This window comes from Trifolium pratense, linkage group LG6, assembly GCF_020283565.1.
Source record: "Trifolium pratense cultivar HEN17-A07 linkage group LG6, ARS_RC_1.1, whole genome shotgun sequence".
In the NCBI taxonomy this organism is placed as follows: domain Eukaryota; kingdom Viridiplantae; phylum Streptophyta; class Magnoliopsida; order Fabales; family Fabaceae; genus Trifolium; species Trifolium pratense.
This window is the reverse complement of record NC_060064.1, coordinates 23,846,318-23,868,187: the sequence shown is the minus strand read 5'-3', so window position 1 is coordinate 23,868,187 and position 21,870 is coordinate 23,846,318. Positions and strand designations below refer to the sequence as shown.

Below are 21,870 nucleotides of genomic sequence, written 5' to 3'. Positions count from 1 at the left end.
ATTAAAAATTGTTTTTTTAATAAAAAGTTTAATAATTATTTTTTATTTAAAAAAAAGTTTACAAAGTTTTTAAAAAATAATTCATAAAATGTTTTTTTTACTTTTTTATATAACAAAATTAATTTACAAACTACATATAATAAAATAAAAATTATAATTTAGGTTGTAAAAAACAATTTGTAATTTATTTATTTATTTTTAAATACTTATTTAATTTTAAAATGCCACATAACCAATTTTTAATCAAAATATTCAACGGGGGGCTAGCAAATGCAAAAGGGGGTAAACTTGGGGGGCTAAAATCGAGCAATTGAAACTTGGAGGGCTAAAATCAAGCAATTGTGAAACTTAGGGGGTTAAAATCAAGCAATTAAAATGTGGGGGACCAAAATCAAGCAATTGTGAAACATGGGGGGCCAAAACTGCATTTAAGCCTTTTTTTTAATTTTTTTGAAAATCATTTGATATGTTATTGAGATCCATCAAGATTTACGTTATTTAATAAACCGTTAATTTTGATGTGTCTCAATAACATATCAAATGATTTTCAATTTTTTTAAATTTTTCTATAGATGATCTATATGATATAAACTTTCAATCCAACGGTGGATTTTGTAAAATTCGCATTCGTTATAATGTTATTCATGACTGGTCCACCATGGACCACTTGATGAAGTGATCCATATTAGAATTTACCTAAATATGATGGTTGTAATTTAATGACTATAATTAAATAATTAAATTTTTTTTTTTAAAAATAAGGAAAACGCGAGTTAGTGTTTGTCTTTCCATATTCTAAAGTGTAGGAAAATAGAAACATCAAAACAAAAAGGAGTACGAAAACATTAAAACACAAAACGGTAAAGTATAAGGTACGATCTTTGTATTAATTCTTTTTCAAGCCTCTTTTTCGGCTTTTTCTATTTTGACTCTTATCAAGTTTCTTTTTCTTATTCATTCCAAGATATCATTTTAAGTTGGAGTCTATTTAAAAGCAGACAAAACTCTTCCTACCTATCATTTTTAATAAAACTAAACATAATATTACCTAACAGTCTTATTTTTTCTGACTGTGCCATTATCCTGCACAAGAGGTTCCACAACTTGAGAAATGACAAGAACAATAGTGTCCTCAGCAACCAGAAGGGGATCAGAAACTTGTACAATATGACACACAACTTGATGAAGAACTGAAACAGTGGTTTGCAATAGCACATCCATGTCTACACCACCAACTATGTTGTGCTCAACCGACAAAAGTGGGTTTGGAACAATAATATCCTCAGCCGTCATAAGGGGATATAAAAGCGTGTCATCCTCAACTTGAGGAAGAACTGAAACACTAGTTCTGTCATTAACGAGACTATTAAAATTTATGGTTATGATTCCAAGCTTATTGCGTTCAAGGAAAAGGACCCAAAACTATTGATGCCAAAGTCACAACATTACATGACAAGAAAAAGAAGAGGAGAAGAAGGTTGAGACCGACTCAATATAAAAACGTTTTGGAAATGTTCTGATATTGTCCCACAGGTTAATGCTGCCTTGGGTTAGTTTAAATTAAGATGTTCATTATTAATTTTGTTACTTTACTACCTCAAGTTAATGCAAAAGCTAATATAAAAGCTTCAATCTTCGCTTCAATTCAAAGCTTTTGAGAAATATTTTTTTTATTTTTTTTGATAAAAATGAAATGTTTTTTATTGTTTGATAACCTTGTTACTTCTTAATAAACTCGTAATTTAGAAAAAGAATTATAACGAAGACGTACTTGAGGAGGAGAAAAGCAATTATGTACCTATATACGCATCAAACTAACACAAAATTATTAACTATATCACTATACAACATATTTTTTAAGATGCTTCAAAAAACACATTTTTTAACATTTTTTAAGAGAATTTTTTTTCATAGTAAAATTGTTTGAATCCCCCGTACAACATACAAGATTGAATGAATTAATCATTTAGTTATCTTATCAATTGAGTGCAAAATGCTAAAATTATTTGCTTATAAAACTTTGATAAATAATTTTGCAACGTAAAATCTAGAAGACTACTATAATTTTTTTATAAGACTAGTATATATAAATATTAGAGGGGTATCAATTTTTGTCTTTTTTCTTGAGCCAAACATCAATTTTTGACTTTACTACTAGCAAAACTAGCAAGATACGGTGAGCTTGCACCGATGTCTTGTACATTTATGTATGCATATGCGCAAAAAGATGAAAGAAAAGAAAAGAAAAAAATATAAAAGAATAGATAAAGAAAAATAAGAGATCAAATAAATAAGTTATGTTTATTTACAAAATAGTAACTATAAGAATTATAATTTGTCCAAAAGAACTGAAACATTAGAAAGTTTTATGCGATTGTTTGTCAAAAAAAAGTTATTTGAAAGATAACAAATTCATAAATTTAATAAGGCTATAATTTACAATAATTTTGTAGTTTTAACTAACACATATATAATATTCATTATCACATGATGTGTATGACTATGTGATTTGCATTTAATATATAAAAAATTAGGAAAAATGAATTCAAAATTCATGCATATAGTTGATTGATATAATTGATTGATGGTGTTCTTGGTGATTAATATGCATGTAGGTTGGTTAGTAGTGTTTGATATGTATGACTATCAGGGTCTATTTAACAATTGTTCAAAATTTAATTTTTAAATTATATTTAATGATACATTATTTGTAGGGATGTAAACAGGACGAAATTGAGTGAGGATACATTTTCACTCTCTTTCCTACCATCTAAACTACCTTTCATCCACATCCGCATTTTCTACTTTGAAGAATATTCTTTTCTCATCCTCATCTTCATGGAGGATCCATCAACATTATATAAAACATCAAATTTCTATTATTTTCAATCAAACTTGTTATAAAAAATATTAAAGTTTAATCATAAAATAAATAAAAAATTATGAGATTATAGTAAGTCTTATAGCAATAATAAGCACACATATAAACAAAATTGATACACATCATGTGTCAAAATATAAATAAATATAATTTACAAATACTTAAATGTATTTTTTTATAGAAGAATACTTAAATGTTTCATAATAATTTACAAATGTATATAAAATTGATTTTTATAAATATAATGCTTGTGCGGACAAAATTACCAACCATATGGCATGCTATTCTAAAACTACAAGCTACCATTTTTAGTAGAATTAATTCCAACGAAAAAAAAAACCCAACATGTCAAAAATCCAACGAAAAAAATTAATACTATTTTAATAAAAATTCCAACATGTCAAAACTAATTCTAATCTTCACAATTATAAAATAGATTATCACGTATGTTTCCATGTTCAGGGACAATGTGAACAACCGCATCTTTTCCTTCTTCAATCACATAATGATATAACTAGGACTAGGAGGAGGTGTACACACAATGCCTAATTACTTAACAAAGAAGGAATGGAAGCATTTGAATTGCTTGTACATTATAACCATAGCTTATCACATTATTATTTTTATAATTTTAATATTATGGGATGAAGAGGTGAAAGAGGTGGCATGTTCCCATTTGACCCAAGTATGAGTTAAGAAAGGATAAAGACACTACGGTGTCACTTTCTCCTTAATCCAACACATGAAACTTTTAACATTTAGGAGGTGGCATTAGTTTTCCCAATTTTATACTTACCATGCCCAAAGAAAAAATGAGTCCACATCAAATAAAAAATAGATATTAAATATTTTATAAATGACTCATAAACATTTTGCAGAAAAAAAAAATGACTCATAAACATAATGTCTTTAAGATTTTAAATAAAAATGTGTTGAGTCCACCTAACTTATATAATTATTCAAGGCCATAATGATCTCCAAACACACTCATGACCCAGTAAATGTTACCAATTAATCTTTGTTTTAATGGTAAACCTTTGGCCTTTTTTCTTGTTGTCTTTTTGCTGTCGACATAGAATTGAAAAACAATGTATCTCAGGCACCGAAAGTACCCTTAATAAATATAAACTCTCCCAAGTACAGAACTACACATCCACTTCAAAGATTTCAAAAGCAACAATGGAATCTCAACAATCACATAACCAATTAAATGTAATTTTTGTTCCATATCCAACTCCAGGCCATATGATTCCAATGATAGACACAGCAAGACTATTTGCAAAACATGGTGTTAATGTTACTATCATCACTACACATGCCAATGTTTCAACCTTCCAAAAAACCATAGACAGTGACTTCAATTCAGGTTACTCTATCAAAACTCAACTTATTCACTTCCCTTCAGCTCAAGTTGGTCTTCCTAACGGTGTTGAAAATCTCAAAGATGGAACTTCCAATGAAATTCTTGATAAAATAACTCGTGGAATAAGCATGCTTCAAGATCCTATTGAGGTTTTGTTTCAAGATCTTCAACCAGATTGTATAGTCACAGATATGATGTATCCTTGGACTGTAGAAGCAGCTGCAAAACTTGGTATTCCAAGGATTCATTTTTACAGCTCAAGCTACTTCTCCAACTGTGCTTTTCATTTTATCATGAAGTATAGGCCTCATGATGGTTTAGTTTCTGATACACAGAAATTTACTATTCCTGGTTTGCCTCATACTATTGAGATGACCCCTCTGCAGATTCCTGATTGGTTAAGGGAAAAGAATCCTGCCACAGCTTATTTTGAACCAATTTATGAATCAGGGGAGAAAAGCTATGGCACACTATACAATAGTTTTCATGAGCTAGAAAGTGATTATGAGAAACTTAGTAGAAGTACATTGGGGATGAAATCTTGGAGTGTAGGACCAGTTTCAGCTTGGGCTAAGAAGGATGATCAAAAGAAGGTGAATAAGGGACACTTGGGGGAGCTTGGAGAAGAGGCTGAGTTGCTAAATTGGCTTAACTCAAAGGAAAATGAGTCAGTTTTGTATGTAAGTTTTGGAAGTCTTACTAGGCTAGCTCATGCTCAGCTTGTAGAAATTGCTTATGGACTTGAAAATTCAGGTCATAATTTTATCTGGGTTGTTAGGAAAAATGATAAAGATGAGGGTGAAAATAGTTTCCTGCAAGATTTTGAGCAAAGGATGAAAGAAAGCAAAAAGGGGTACATCATATGGAACTGGGCACCACAGCTTCTGATATTGGATCACCCTTCAACAGGTGGAATTGTGACTCACTGTGGTTGGAACTCGATTCTCGAAAGCTTGAATGCTGGTTTGCCAATGATCGTGTGGCCAATGTTTGCTGAGCAATTTTTCAATGAGAAGTTGCTTGTTGATGTTTTGAAGATAGGAGTCCCTGTTGGAGCTAAAGAAAACAAGTCATGGAATAGTGTTTGTGTAGAGGCAATGGTTAGAAGAGAAGAGATTGCAAAGGCTGTTGAGATTTTGATGGGAATTGGCCACGAGAGCAAAGAAATGAGGATGAGAGCAAAAAAGTTTGGTGATGCTGCCAAGAGGACTATAGAGGAAGGTGGACACTCTTATAAAAACTTGATTCAGTTGGTTGATGAGCTGAAATCATTGAAGAAATCTAAAGCATTTAGTGATAAAGCAGATTAGATCATTGAATGAAAGAGTAATCTTGAAGCAGATTAATGAGCTAGCTGATGAAGACTTTGAATATGATGAAACAACATCCAAGTAATTTTCTCCAGGTTTTTTGTTGCTGTAATCTAGAGTTCAATAAGATGAAACAACATCAAATCATTCTTGTGCACTGCAATGATGATAAAATTAGTTAGTTTTTACCAATCAACTTTCATATTACACTAAGATAAATATATGATGATAAATGTTATGATATATTTGTACCTTTGTAAAGGTCTAGATATAATGGTTCACTTCTCAGTACTCAGATCATTATCCATTATCCATAATCAATAATCAGAATGCTAATGTTTTAATTGCAGTTTGCTAGAGAAAGAAGATATAGTAGTGTATCCAATTCTTATCAAAGTATTAAGAGGGAGGTGTAGTATAGAAATTGCATCTAATGCAACAATGGTTGTAAAGTGTATAATTGGTAAATGCTGATATTAAATGAAACTGATGTCATTCATTGGATCCTAAACAGAGTTCACAAGCAATTGTTGTGAGTTAACAGCATTAGTACAACACTAAGGCCCGTTTGCATTGGCTTATTTTTGTGCTTATGCAAAATAATTTATGAAAATAAATAAGCTTTTATGTATTATTCATAAGATTGTCAAGGTAGTTTATGAAAAACAGCTTATGAAAATACAATTTTCATTAATGAGAACTTATGAATTAATACAAAAACTTATTTATTTGCACAAACTATTTTTCATAAGCTCAAAAATAAGTCAATTCAAACGAGCCCAATTCAATATCATAAAACCACTTTATTGAGCAATTTTAACAAATGGCGACTTTTAGAATCGTTAATTCTCTCAATCTAAACAACATATATGCAACAACAAACTAAATTTCTTCAACCTTTTCACGGTGTTTCTTTGCATGTTCAGCACTGGAATGACAGTCACCACTTTTAACTTTCTTTTTGTCCCTATCTTTGTCACAATGTTTGTGCTTCTTATGCTCTTTCTCACTTTATGATTTTCCTGCAATTGTTCTAAAGTGCTTGGTGAGCTGAAATCATTGAAGAAATCTTAAGTGCTTGGTGAGAAAGCAGATTAGATAATTGTAATGAAGGCTTTAAATATGATGAAACAAAATCAAGTATTTTTCTCCAGCGATTTTCTTTTTGCTATGATTCTTGTGCACTACAATGATGATAAAAGTAATTTTTACTAAGCAATTTTCATATTAAGCTAAGAAGAAGATCTGCTGATGAATTAAATTCCATTGTTTACTTTTTCCACCCCGAAATTACATCGGAAATACACATCCGAAAAAACAAAGTATTTCGGATGTGTATTTATGGTAAACAATGCAGAGAATTTTTTCTCCGGTGGGGTGGATAAAGTTTTTGTCACAAAGTTAAGGTAGAGAAGGTCCCATTTCTCGTCTAGGCATGTTGAAAGCAGCCAAATTCAGAGCATAATCCCATCCCATAAGCCCATAATATGCTTTACAAAGATTCTATGAATAAACAAGGAACTAAGAGTTGTACTCCATAGAAGCTACAACCATAACCAATCTCAAGAAACTACAGTAAAGTAAAAGCCAAGTTTTGTGTAATACACATCAGATTAGTGTCGTGTTAGAGCTATGGCAAATCTTTGATTTTTTTTTTTTTGAGATATTTATGACAAATTAAATTACAATTTAGAAATAATAGAAAATTAATAAAAAAAAATTAAGAATAAACGTGGAATTGACACGTGATATAAAATACCTTACTCTACATATATAATACTATTGATTAGGAGACCAATTTAATAGATGTGATGCTCAACAATTTGGTTTGTCAAGCAGAGAGACTAGGATCAACAATTTGGCTTTATTATGTATAGTTGGTTCTGACTCAAAATTTTAGGTAATGAAAGCTGATAGTTGTTAGTGGCCAACACTCGGTGGGATTTAGTCCCACATCGGATAGATAGGACTCTTGAGAAGAGTTTATAAAGAGGAGGCAATCCTCACCTTACAAGCCGGTTTTGTAAGGATGAGTTAGGTCTCGATATTCGTGACATGGTATCAGAGTCTATCGGGTCTATCGTTGGGCTTCCGACATCATTCACGCTTCAGGTCCACTGGGCCGGGCTGAAGAGTGAGGGACTGAGGGGGTGTGTTAGCGGCCCACACTCGGTGGGATTTAGTCCCACATCGGATAGATAGGACTCTTGAGAAGAGTTTATAAAGAGGAGGCAATCCTCATCTTACAGGCCGGTTTTGTAAGGATGAGTTAGGTCTCGATATTTGTGTCGTGACAATAGTTTCCAGGAAAAAAATAAAAATAAAAAGAAGATAAAATGGCCAGGTTTGGTAATTGATAAGTATGTTTCCATGCCTTATCAGCATTAGTAATTACCATTTGATAAAACATGTGATATGATGGTGGTTCAACAATGTTGATTTTTCCATAACCTGCAAAGTTTGAACCTAAAATCACATCTCCGAACCTATAGCAAACTAAGACTTCCCTTTAACCATATCCATAGCCCAAACACAGTTAAAGCTTGATTAGTAGAAGTACCAATGAAGGAAAATTCCAAACAGATTATCATCTATCCTTTTATTACTCTAGCAAGCATAAGGTTACTAGGGGTTCTCTTAAACAAGGTATGTTCCTACTTTCTATCATACAGTATATTCTTTTCCTCCTTGTGAATTTTTTTAGATGATTAATTTAGGCCCATTATGGCTGAAGTTATGGTTGCGGATCATAATTTAGAACTACTTTTAGGCCAATCACATGAATGAAATTCTCTGATATATGTTTGAAAACCATTTTCTTTATCTATATATCTCAGGAACAAGGCTTCATCTCCCATTAAGATCTCAAAACAGAAAACTATACATCATCCTCATAGATTATAAAAGCAATGGAGTCTCAACAACTTCATGTAATTTTTGTTCCATTTCCAACTCCTGGCCATATGATTCCCATGATAGACACAGCAAGACTATTTGCCAAACATGGTGTTAATGTTACCATCATTGCTACTCATGCTAATGCTTCAACATTCCAAAAATCCATAGACACTGACTTCAATTCAGGATACTCCATCAAAACTCAACTTATTCAGTTCCCTTCAGCTCAAGTTGGTCTCCCTGATGGAGTTGAAAATGTCAAAGATGGAACTTCCAGAGAAATTCTTGGTAAAATCACTCAAGGAATATTGATGCTTCAAGATCAAGTTGAGATTCTGTTACAAGAACTTAAACCAGATTGTATGGTCTCTGATATGACTTATCCTTGGACAGTTGAATCAGCTGCAAACCTAAACATTCCACGGATTTACTTTTACAGTTCAAGTTACTTCTCCAATTGTGCAAGCTATTTTGTCAGAAAGTATAGACCTCATGATAGCTTAGTTTCTGATATACAGAAATTTACTATTCCTTGTATACCTCATACCATTGAGATGACACCTTTGGAGCTAGCTGATTGGATTAGAGTAAAGAATTCAATCACAGGCCTTTTTTATGCAATGTTTGAATCAGAGAAAAAAAGCTATGGAACACTGTACAATAGTTTTCATGAACTAGAAAGTGATTATGAGAAACTTAGTAAAACTACAATGGGGATTAAATCTTGGAGTATTGGACCAGTTTCAGCATGGACTAATAAGGAAGATGAAAAAAAGGCTAATATGGGACACATGGAGAAGAACATTGGAAAATACCAAGAATTAATAAATTGGCTTAACTCAAAGCCAAATGATTCTGTGCTGTATGTATGTTTTGGAAGCCTTACTAGGCTTTTTCATGCACAGATTGTCGAAATAGCTCATGGACTTGAAAATTCAGGTCATAATTTCATTTGGGTTGTTAAAGAAAAGGATAAAGATGGTGATGGAGAAGCTTTTCTACAAGATTTTGAGGAAAGGATGAAAGAAAGCAAGAAGGGATATATCGTATGGAACTGGGCACCACAACTTCTAATATTGGATCACCCTGCAACGGGAGGGATTGTGACTCATTGTGGTTGGAACTCAATTCTTGAAAGCATGAATTCTCGTTTGCCGATGATCACATGGCCGATGTTTGCTGAGCAATTTTACAATGAGAAGTTGCTCGTTGATGTTTTGAAGATTGGAGTTTCAGTTGGATCAAAAGTAAACAAGTTTTGGCTTAACATTGGTGATGAGGTAGTTGTGCAAAGGGATGATATAGTGAAGGCTGTGGAGATTTTGATGGGAAATGGTGAAGAAGGAAAAGCAATGAGGATGAGAGCAAGAAAACTAGGTGATGCTGCCAATAGAACTATAGAGGAAGGTGGACAATCTTACAACAACTTGATTCAGTTAATAGATGAGCTGAAATCATTGAAGATAGCTAAAGGACTTGAAAAAATAAGATTAGAGAATTGAATTGGTGTATTAATTAATAATGACATTGGTTTAATAATATTGCTCTAGGAGTTACAGCTGGTAGATTTTATGAAGTTTTTTTATTCTGTAACATGATAAACATGCAAGTACTTCTGATGCTAATATATAATTCTCATGTAGGGATCTAATATGCATCTAAACATTTGTTATTACTTGTGTGATTTTTCATTGGTTGATCTAAGTTTTCAGTTTTACCATATCATTCGAATAATTTGAATATTTTAAACGTTGCCCAAAAGTATTTTACTGTGTACTGTTGAGTTAAATATATAATCACTGGTAATATTACTGATCAGTATAGGAAGTTAGTTGAGCTCGTGGTTTTAAATTGTGGTCGGGATTACGCTGCACTCCTTTATATTGCAAAAAAATGTAGTCGAAATTGTGGTTGCGATGTCATTGCAGAAACCTGAAAATCTTTTATATTGTGGTTGTAAAATTTAAAACATGGTGGAGCTTTAGTTAGCTAACACTTCAAGAAAATCTGAGAACCAAAACGACAGTTTCATCACAATCATGAGTATGATAAACTTAGTAAAACTACAATAGGGATCAAATCTTGGAGTGTAAGACCAGTTTCGGCTAACAAGGATGGATGATGAAAAGAAGGGGAATAGGGGACATATAGAGGAGCTTGGAGAAGAGGAAGAGCGGCTAAATTGGCTTAACTCAGAGCAAAATGAGTCTGTAATTTATATTAGAAGCCTAACTATGCTAGCTCATGCTCAGTCCCTAGAAGATTCATTATACGTATAAAGTTTGGACAGTTCTCATCTTATAACCAGTTTTGTGGGATTGAGTTAGACCCTAAATTGAAATTCTAAGATACTTGATGAAATGGCTCACTGCTAATCTTGCATCATTGATTCATTATCCATAAACAGAATGATAAAGTTTTAATTATAGCTTGGGAAAGAAGACATAACAGTGGATCCAATCCCTGCCAAAGGCATTGGGAGTGAGGTGGAGTCTACAAATTGCATAGGAGAAGAAACAACTCAATATAACTGGTGAATCTTTCCTATCTACCATTGATTCCATAATTCAAGATTGCATGAGTTAGAAATGGCTTATGTACCAAAATTGTGTTAGGAGAGTTGGTAACATGACTTTACCACCAGGAAAATAACCCAAATTCGATTCCTAAATCCAATTGGGTGTCAAAAAAAAAAGGATGTCTCGTTACAAACTCGAGGATTAGTCTCATAGTGAGACCAAATGGCCTCTGTTATCCACATTAGTAGACAATAAAACTCAATGCTAGCAATTTGGTTTGCTTAGCCAAGAGAGTAGGATCAAGAATTTGGTTCTATTTGAGAAAGTACGCGTAAAAAGAAACCATGATTGAATATTCACTTCTACTATAACCTACAAATGCATCAGAGTTTCCACTGTCCAGCATCAGAGCATAATTATCACACACTTTTTATCATAACACAATCTTTTTAACAATATTAACCATATGAACAAAAAAATCTAAACCTATCTTCCTGCGTATGAAGAATCAAATAAAGCTTTTCTCCATTGGGGCATTTCATCAAACATGTGGTTTGTTACTTCTCATTCCTAGCTTAAAAGGTTAATGAAGCACAAAAAATATTCATCATGTTAAGTTAATCATATTTTATAAGAAACATTATTATAAATAATAAACAGTGCACATATACATGTCATGAAATTAACAAAAACATTATATAAAATTACTGAATTTCATATTAGACATATATTTCAAGCGAAAAAGAAATGCACTTGCACATACACAGGAAGGAGTATTGGGATACATACCTCATTCCTAGCTTCAAAGATTGATGAAGCACAAATTATATTTGTGCGGAAGCAGGGACGGACTAAAAAATCTATGAAAACTATATAAAACAAATTTATTTTTTACATTAGGATGATACAATTTATTAAATGTGATGCTCAACAATTTGATTTGTTAAGCCAAGAGAGTATGATCAAGAACTTGGCTGAGACATGTCCTACCCAGTTTTATTATGTATACTTTGTCCTGACTCAAGATTTTAGGTAATGAAAGCTGATGGTTTCCCAGAAAAAAGATAGATACAATGGTTTGGATTACCGGAGCCCATTTCCGCTGGAAACTAGAGGGTTAACGCCAAGAAAATAAATAAATTAGTAATTACCATTTGATAAAGCATATGATATGATGGTGGTTCAACAATGTTCTAATTGATTTTTTCATAACCTACAAATTTTGAACCTAAAATCACATCTCCAAACCTATAACTAACTAAGACTACCCTTTAACCATATCCATAACCCAAACACAGTTAAAGCTTGATTAGTAGCAATACCAATGAAGGTATTTCAAAGTGATCCAATTCTACTATAACCTACAAAAGCATCAAGATTGTTAAATTAATTCTTTTTAATTCTACTATAAAGAAACCATGCTTAATTATCACACTTTATTTTTGTCATAATGCAATCTTATTAACAATGTAAAATAAAAAATATAAACCCATCTTCCTACTTATAAAAAGTTAAATAAACCTCACTCCATTGGAGCATTTCATCAAACAAACATGTGGCTATGTTAAATTAATAATATTTTTTAGTAATCAATATTATAGTAAATAATAATGAGTGCATGTGCTTCTCATGAAATTAACAAAAGCATTATAAAAATATTTTATCAAACCGCTATTCAACAACTCCTTTTAGACTAAATAAGATTTTTTAACTTATATTTAAAATCGGAGAAAGCATCAAATTGTAACATGTCAAAGATGGGTGGAGAACGCAGTAACACAACATGTTACTTTTATTTAGTCCAAAGGCCAATATAATTCATTATTTAAATGTGTGCAGACCTTGTTTTATTTGTGGCCAATTAAATTATAATGATGCTTAGGCTTTACAATATTATAATATAGGCCATGTGTATGTGTACATAGTTAACAATGAGAATGAATTCTCTCCCTTATATGAGGAAATTGAGGAAATTGAGGAAAATAAAATTAAGAGAATCCATTCTCGTTAACAATCTATTTGAAAGTTATTCTCTTTATATGTAAATCTCAGGAACAAAAATTTATATCTCATTAAGATTACAGAACAAACTTCAAAAGCAATGGAAGCTCAAAAACTTCATGTAATATTTCTTCCATTTCCAACTCCTGGCCATATGATTCCCATGATAGACACAGCAAGACTATTTGCCAAACAAGGTGTTAATGTTACCATCATTGCTACTCATGCCAACGCTTCAACATTCCAAAAATCCATAGACACTGACTTCAATTCAGGATACTCCATCAAAACTCAACTTATTCAGTTCCCTTCAGCTCAAGTTGGTCTCCCTGAAGGAGTTGAAAATGTCAAAGATGGAACTTCGAATGAAATTATTGATAAAATAATTCGTGGAATAATGATGCTACAACATCAAATTGACATTATGCTTCACGATCTTCAACCAGATTGTATTGTCTCGGATATGGCTTATCCTTGGACCGTTGAATCAGCCGAAAAACTTAACATTCCAAGGATTTACTTTTACAGCTCAAGCTACTTCTCCAATTGTGCAAGCTATTTTGTCAGAAAGTATAGACCTCATGATGATTTAGTTTCTGACACACAGAAATTTACAATTCCTTGTTTGCCTAATACCATTGAGATGACACCTTTGCAGCTAGCTGATTGGATAAGGGTGAAGACTTCAGCCACAGGTTTATTTGTTGACATGTATGATTCAGAGAAAAGAAGCTATGGAACACTATATAATAGTTTTCATGAACTAGAAAGTGATTATGAGGCACTTAGTAAAACTACAATGGGAATCAAATCCTGGAGTGTAGGACCAGTTTCAGCATGGATTAACAATGACGATGAAAGAAAGGCCAATAGGGGAAACATGGAGATGAACATTGGAAAAGACTCAGAATTGTTAAATTGGCTTAATTCTAAGCCAAATGATTCTGTGATCTATGTATGTTTTGGAAGCCTTACCAGGCTTTCTCATAAACAGATTGTTGAACTAGCCTATGGACTTGAAAATTCAGGTTCAAATTTTATCTTGGTTGTTAAGGGTGGAGAAGATTTTTTGCATGATATTGAGAAAAGGGTGAAAGAAAGCAAAAAGGGCTATGTCATATGGAACTGGGCACCACAGCTTCTGATATTGGATCACCCTGCAACAGGTGGAATTGTGACTCACTGTGGTTGGAACTCGATTCTTGAAAGCTTGAATGCTGGTTTGCCGATGATCACATGGCCGATGTTTGCTGAGCAATTTTACAATGAGAAGTTGCTTGTTGATGCTTTGAAAATTGGAGTTTCTGTAGGATCAAAAGTGAACAAGTTTTGGCTTAACGTTGTTGAAGAGAAAGCGCCGGGACTTAACATTGTTGAAGAGGAGGTAGTGGTGAAAAGGGAAGAGATAGTGAAGGCTGTTGAGATTCTAATGGGAAGTGGCCAAGAAGGAGAAACAATGAGGATGAGAGCTAAAAAGTTCGCTGATGCTGCCAAGAGGACTGTAGAGGAAGGTGGACACTCTTTCAACAACTTGATTCAGTTGATTGATGAGCTGAAATCATTAAAGATTGTTAGAGAACATGAAAAAATCAGATTAGATAATTGAATCCGAGTGTTAATTAATGACATTAATTTAATGTTATTGTTCTTGTAGTTGCGACTTGCGTGTGATTTTATGAAGATTTTTTATTTTGTAACATGATGAATTACATACAAGTACTTTTGAAGCTAATAATTCTCTTGTATGGATCTTCTATTCAGCTAGGCCTTTATTATTACTTCTGTGATGTATCGTTGATCTAATTCCAAATTCGATTTCTGAAGTCTCTCATTTGGGAGAAGATCCAATCCCGTGTGAAAAAAACCCCGGTTGTCTCGTTGCAGACTCGAGAATCAGTCTCATAGTGACACCAAAGGGCCAAAGGGTATACCTTAAGGCACCTTGTAGGCATCAAAGCAATGCTCACAATTTGGTTTCTGACTCAAGAATTTAGGTAATGAAAGCTGATGGTTTCCTTAAAAAAAGAAAGATAAAATGGCCAAGCTTGGTAATTATGTTTGCAATACCAATGGAGGTAGTACAAAGTGATCCAGTACTATTAAAATGAAACTGTGCTCGAATATTCACTTATACTATAACCTACAAAAGCATCAGAGTTTGCATTTTTCCAGTTTTCTCATAATACACCCTGCATAAGAGCATAATTATCACACACTTTTTGTCATAACACAATCTTCTTAACAATATAAAGCATATGAACAAAAAAATCTTAAACCTATATTCCTACGTATGAATAATCAAATAAAGCTTTTCTTCATTGGGGCATTTCATCAAACATGTGGTTGGTTACTTCTCATTCCTAGCTTCAAAGGATAATGAAGCACAAAAAATATTGATCATGTTAAGTTAATCATATTTTATAAGAAACATTATTATAAATAATAAACAGTGCACATATACAAGTCATGAAATTAACAAAAACATTATATAAAATACTGAATTTCGTATTAGACAAAGCTTTCAAGCGAAAATAAAATGCACTTGTGCCTACACAGGAAGGAGTATTGGGATACATACCTCATTCCTAGCTTCAAAGATTGATGAAGCACAAAATATATTTATGCGGAAGCAGGGACGGACTAAAAATTCTATGAAAATTAAAATTATATAAAACAAAATTAGTGTATTTATGAGGTGAAATGATGCACAAATTTGTGTTTATTTACTTTATGAGGTGAAATGATGCTGTGTACAGTGAAGGAAATCAATGTAGGATACTGATTTTTTTTTTTTTGACGCTATGTAGGATACTGATTTATGTTTTAGGATTTTGGTTTTGAGCATGAGTGGTTTGTTTACCATAAAATTACCAACTATTATGAAATGATTTGATTGTATAAGAGACTTTGAGTTCCAACTAGTTACTCTAGCTAGTGTTCTTATCATTATACTGATGTATGTTTTGCTACCATAAAATTTGAAGGAAATCTATGCTGGTCCTGAAATCCTCACTGCAAAATATGTAAGAGCAGGCCTAAACTTGTGAAAGATTTTAAGTTTACTTAGTTTTCCAATTTGTGTTCTATTGCAAGTGGCCCTCTGTATCCTCCTCTGTCACAAATATTTTTCATTACATGGTTAATTTTGTCATTATTTGTGATATAAAGATTTACTATATGAGGTGAAATGATATTGTGTATGCTGTACGGTGAAGGAAATCAATGTAGGATACTGATTTATGTTTTAGGTTTATGGTTTTGAGCATGAGTGGTTAAAAGAAATAATTAACTCTTCTTTCTTGCAAACTTATTTAGGTATCATGAATATTTAGGTTCTTGGTTTTGAGCATGAGTGGTTAAAAGAAATCAATGTATTTGTACATATTTCTTCTTTTATTTGTGTAGAATAGATACTAGATGTAACTATAGATTCATTAGCTATGGGCTATGGCTGTTATATGTTTCTGAGACCAAGAGGATTGAACCAAAATATTTCTGACAGTGAATTAGATCTCTGCAACTGCAGTGTTCTCAATGTATAGGATTTTATAATATCTGCATTTTTAGATCTCTGCAACTGTGCAGTGTTCACAGGAGGATTCATTTAAGGTATGGTTTTACATTGTGGTCAAGCAACTGCAGTTGTAGCCACAATGTATAGGATTTTATAATATCTGATTTTTAGATCTCTGCAACTGTGCAGTGTTCACAGGAGGTTGCATTAACCACATTTATGTTTGAATTCACAGTGAGTTTGAATAGTCCTAACTCCTAAAACTGGACGTGGTTTGTTAGTTAGTATAACTTATAAGCTGTTTGGTAGATTTGGAAACTCTGTTTGGTAATCTTTTAAGAGAAAGCTAAATTTCATTAATTAGGCAGCCATGTGATGTGAGTAAGTACAACTGTTTTAAGGGAGATGTATTCCATTTCCAGCTACATAATACACCTTTTGTTTTAAAGTTGTTTATCTAGTTACCTCATATGTTTTCTCATTTTTATGAATATGCAGTAATGGCAAAGAGAAAGTGTTTCCCAAATCCATTAAGATCAACACTTCAAGGTTCAACTTCAACCAATTCTTTACATCAAGTTCCACCACAAGGCATGCCAAAAAGTTACTTTGATGATTGCTTTGAGACATTCTTAAAGGTATTAATATTATACTTTTATAGCTTTTCATTTACATTAGCAGTTAAAATAATTATTTAAATGGCTAGATTCTGAGTTTGTTTTATTTATTTTGAAGCCTCGATTTAAATTTATGACTATGACTACTGAAGCCCTTGCAAAGAGATATTGCAAACTTAGCATTTCAAAGAAGTGGGCTGCACATAAACAAAATTTGTGGGGTACCTTCTATGATCCATCAAAAACCCGAGATGAAATCTTAAGTAACGTTCCTGATGGTGTAGACCCAATTCAATGGGCTCAGTTTGTTAACTATCGTCTTAACCCAGAAACACAGGTAAAACTTGATTGCTTTGATCGATTTATTGTTGTGGTTAATCAAATTAGAATGATCTGATACTATATTAGAACGAGGAAGAAGATGATAGATTCATCTCTGTTTTACAGAGAGAAAAGTGTGATTCCCTATCTTCATCAGCTGTATGAGTAGTAGAACCATAAGCTCATGCATTGTGTACCTTGCACTTCTTTGTAGTAAATCTCCTTTGTATGAGTAGTAGAACCATAAGCAGTATGAGTAGTACTGTAGTACAAACGAATATTCATCTTGAATATTAGGACTGGTATATGAATTCTGATGCATGAATATTCTGCATTTAAAAATGTTCTTAATATACATACATGTTATTTTAAACGTAAACATATACATATTAAATAAGTTCTCAGTTAGTATTACACATACAAACATGGTTGTTAACTATTCTTTTTGGTTGGCATTGCTCTGGTTTAATTAAGCTTAAGTTTTGAATGAAGAATTGAAGATTTACTTCATATACTGTTTTCTCTTCTTCTTATGGCATTGTTGTGGTTTTAATAGTTTGATGTAACTGATCATAGACTTAATTATTTTAGCTTATTTTTCTGTTTTTGTCTGCTCGAGGATAGTGCTTCTATATAAGGCCTTCCTCTTATAAGTTCTCATTAATGTTGGAGTTTTTTTTTTCTCTACATATTAAGATTGGTTTTCCTCATATCCCATCATTAATGTTGGAGTTGTAATTCAATAAACACAATTAATAGAATGAGTATTATTCAGTAAATTTGAGTTTCTCTTTCTGTTTTCCATTCCTTTTCATTCATCTAACTCCAAGTCAATATGGTATCAGAAGATTAATTCTTCTTTCTGCTGCATTTCTGCTGCATTTCCTTCGTTTTTTCCACTCCTTATTTCATTAGCTATGGCTTAAAACATGGATATGTACAACGATGTCAACCCCCTATTCATTGCTAATTCTGATAATCGCGGATCAGTTCTTGTTACTCACCCTTTCGTTGGTGAGAATTACGGTTCTTGGCATCGTGCCATGATTCTTGCTCTTACTGGACAAAATAAGCTTGGATTTGCCGATGGATCAATCGCTGAATCACCAGAAGGTGACCCTCGACATCTTGCATGGTGATGAAATGATAGCATCCACGCATCTTGGATTCTGTCTCGAACGAAATTGAAGCATCAGCAGTTTAGTCCAGTTCGGCTTTCGACATTTGAGATGACCTTCATATGCGTTTTCATCAAAACAACGGGCCTCGCATATATGATAGAAAGTAGACTAAATACGACTTTTTGTTTATAAAAATCGGAGGAAATATCAAATTGTTACATGTCAAAGATGGGTGGAGAAAGCAAGAACACATTGAATAATCAAACAAATAAACTAAGAATACAAACACAAAATATTACTCTTAGTTCAATGAACAATATTATTCAGTATTTAACTATTCAGTAGGCATATATGATTCAGTATTTAAATGTATGCAGGCCTTGTATGTATTTGTGGTCAATTAAATTATAATGATGCTAAGGCTTTACAATATTATAATATAGACCAACAACACGTAGTTAACAATTGGAATAATAACTCTACCTCTTACATCAGTTATTAGCAGCACAAGCAACATTTTGACGAGGAACTCTTCTTGACACATTATCATCACCCTGTAAAACACACAAACACATATCATCTATAATGAGTAAAGAAAAATACTTATAATTTATCAGAAATTCTCTTTAACAAGGTATGTTTCTACTTTCTATCATAATATATTATAGGCAAAATTACACTTTTATTCCTTTAACTTAATTTCAAGCAACGATTTGGTCCTTTATCTTTCTTTTTCTCGTCGTTTTAGTCCTTTTTGGTCCTTCATCTATGTTTAAAATTGGTTTTTTTTAAGCTTCAAATCTATAGTTTTATTTTAGGACATAACATATATTTATGATTGAGAACATACATAGAAAGAAAATCATATATTTGAAGCTTGAAATACATATTCAAACATTGAAAAAGGACTAAAACGACGAGAAACATATATAAAAGATCAAATTGTTACCTGAAATTAAGTTAAAGGACTAAAAGTGTAATTTTGCCTATAATATATATTCTTTTCCTCCTTATGAATTTCTGCTGATGTTTTAGGCACATGGTCTATATTGTAATTATGATTATGTTGCGAATCTTGATATTTCCGCCTAATGATATGGATAACTGCAACTGTAATTGCAATTAAGATGTCGTTACAAAGACTTCTAAACTCAATAATGGTCGCAATTATGGTTGCAGATCACCAATTCAGAACATAGAAATATTTTTATGCATTCCATGATTGCACTATATAAATTCTCTGATATGTATTTGAAAATTATTCTCTTTATATGTGTATTTCAGGAACAAAAATTATAACTCATTAAAATTACAGAACACACTTCAAAAGCAATGGAATCTCAAAAACTTCATATACTTTTTGTTCCATTTCCAACTCCTGGCCATATGCTTCCCATGATAGACACAGCAAGGCTATTTGCCAAACAAGGTGTTAATGTTACCATCATTGCTACTCATGCCAATGCTTCAACATTCCAAAAATCCATAGACACTGACTTCAATTCAGGATACTCCATCAAAACTCAACTTATTCAGTTCCCTTCAGCTCAAGTTGGTCTCCCTGATGGAGTTGAAAATGTCAAAGATGCAACTTCCTCAGAAATTCTTGGTAAAATCTCTCGAGGAATAATGATGCTACAACATCAAATTGAGATTATGCTTCACGACCTTGAACCAGATTGTATAGTCTCAGATATGACTTATCCTTGGACCATTGAATCAGCCGCAAAACTTAACATTCCAAGGATTTATTTTTACAGTTCAAGCTACTTCTCCAATTGTGCTAGCTATTTTGTCAGAAAGCATAGACCTCATGATGATCTAGTTTCCGACACACAGAAGTTTACAATTCCTTGTTTGCCTCATACCATTGAGATGACACAATTGGAGCTAGCTGATTGGATTAGGGTTAAAACTTCAGCCACGGGTGCATTTGCTGCCATGTTTGATTCAGAGAAAAGAAGCTATGGAACACTATACAATAGTTTTCATGAACTAGAAAGTGATTATGAGACACTTAGTAAAACTACAATGGGAATCAAATCTTGGAGTGTAGGACCAGTTTCGGCATGGATTAACAATGATGATGAAAGAAAGGCCAATAGGGGAAACGTGGAGAAGAACATCGGAAAAGACTCAGAATTGTTAAATTGGCTTAATTCAAAGGCAAATGATTCTGTGATCTATGTATGTTTTGGAAGCCTTACCAGGCTTTCTCATGCACAGATTGTTGAACTAGCCTATGGACTTGAAAATTCAGGTTCAAATTTTATTTTGGTTGTTAGGGAAAAGGATAAAGATGAGGGTGGAGAAGATTTTTTGCATGATTTTGAGAAAAGGGTGAAAGAAAGCAATAAGGGCTATGTCATATGGAACTGGGCACCACAGCTTCTGATATTGGATCACCCTGCAACAGGTGGAATTGTGACTCACTGTGGTTGGAACTCGATTCTTGAAAGCTTGAATGCTGGTTTGCCGATGATCACATGGCCAATGTTTGCTGAGCAATTTTACAATGAGAAGTTGCTTGTTGATGTTTTGAAGATTGGAGTTTCAGTTGGATCAAAAGTGAACAAGTTTTTTTTAAACATCGGTGAAGAGAAAGCGGCGAGGCTTAACATTGTTGAAGAGGTAGTGGTGAAAAGGGAAGAGATAATGAAGGCTGTTGAAATTTTGATGGGAAGTCGCGAAGAAGGAGAAACAATGAGGACGAGAGCTAAAAAGCTTTCTGATGCTGCCAAGAGCACTGTAGAGGAAGGTGGACATTCTTACAACAACTTGATTCAGTTGATTGATGAGCTGAAATCATTAAAGATTGCTAGAGGACTTGAAAAAACCAGATTAGATAATTGAATTCGAGCATTAATCAATGAAATTAATTTAATGTTCTTGTTCTTGGCGTTGCAGCTGGTGTGTGATTTTATTAAGGTTTTTTATTTTGTAACATAATGAATTTACATCCAAGTACTTTTGAAGCAATGAAGCTAATAATTCTCTAGTACTTTTGAAACATGATGATTTTATTTTTACTTCTGTGATGTGGTATTGATCTAAGATTTCAGATTTACTATTAGCTCAAGGGTTGAATTGATTAGGAGCTTTTAGGTTTAATTCCCTCCACTAACACAATACATAAACTACTAATATTTGTTCTAAGCTAGTAACATTATACTTTCTTCTTGTGTTGTTTATTTTAAGATAAGAAGATAAATGAAATTTTGCTCTTTACAAAATATGCTTGAAATACAATCAAAGTGAAAATAAAACAATAAAAAGCCCAAAAACGCCAAAAAACTATAAATAGAGTTCTCCTCCTCCTTCAAAA

General features: G+C 32.7%; 4 protein-coding genes across 4 annotated transcripts; all 4 read left to right on the top strand.

Moving 5' to 3' along the window:
* Nucleotides 1–3,866: 3,866 nt before the first annotated feature.
* Nucleotides 3,867–6,063, top strand: LOC123892876 (soyasapogenol B glucuronide galactosyltransferase-like). The gene has a single exon (XM_045942756.1). The coding sequence runs from the start codon at nt 3,908–3,910 to the stop codon at nt 5,552–5,554; it is 1,647 nt and encodes a 548-aa protein (XP_045798712.1). The 5' UTR covers nt 3,867–3,907; the 3' UTR covers nt 5,555–6,063.
* A 1,846-nt stretch (nt 6,064–7,909) lies between these two features.
* On the top strand, nt 7,910–9,954 carry LOC123890604 (soyasapogenol B glucuronide galactosyltransferase-like). Its single transcript, XM_045940245.1, has 2 exons — nt 7,910–8,200; nt 8,392–9,954. The coding sequence occupies exon 2, from the start codon at nt 8,464–8,466 to the stop codon at nt 9,952–9,954; it is 1,491 nt and encodes a 496-aa protein (XP_045796201.1). The 5' UTR covers nt 7,910–8,200; nt 8,392–8,463.
* Nucleotides 9,955–12,930: 2,976 nt separating this feature from the next.
* LOC123890170 (soyasapogenol B glucuronide galactosyltransferase-like) lies at nt 12,931–14,737 on the top strand. Its single transcript, XM_045939717.1, has one exon. The coding sequence runs from the start codon at nt 13,073–13,075 to the stop codon at nt 14,576–14,578; it is 1,506 nt and encodes a 501-aa protein (XP_045795673.1). The 5' UTR covers nt 12,931–13,072; the 3' UTR covers nt 14,579–14,737.
* Nucleotides 14,738–16,958: 2,221 nt separating this feature from the next.
* On the top strand, nt 16,959–21,604 carry LOC123890475 (soyasapogenol B glucuronide galactosyltransferase-like). The gene is made up of 3 exons (XM_045940081.1): nt 16,959–17,124; nt 17,222–17,440; nt 19,830–21,604. Exon 3 carries the CDS (start codon nt 19,878–19,880, stop codon nt 21,396–21,398), a length of 1,521 nt encoding a protein of 506 aa, XP_045796037.1. The 5' UTR covers nt 16,959–17,124; nt 17,222–17,440; nt 19,830–19,877; the 3' UTR covers nt 21,399–21,604.
* The last annotated feature ends 266 nt before the right edge of the window (nt 21,605–21,870 follow it).

Excerpts from the sequence above, each read along its gene's own strand:
- LOC123892876 (XM_045942756.1), top strand. The coding sequence starts at position 3,908 with ATGGTAAACCTTTGGCCTTTTTTCTTGTTGTCTTTTTGCTGTCGACAT.
- LOC123890170 (XM_045939717.1), top strand. The coding sequence starts at position 13,073 with ATGGAAGCTCAAAAACTTCATGTAATATTTCTTCCATTTCCAACTCCT.
- LOC123890604 (XM_045940245.1), top strand. The coding sequence starts at position 8,464 with ATGGAGTCTCAACAACTTCATGTAATTTTTGTTCCATTTCCAACTCCT.
- LOC123890475 (XM_045940081.1), top strand. The coding sequence starts at position 19,878 with ATGGAATCTCAAAAACTTCATATACTTTTTGTTCCATTTCCAACTCCT.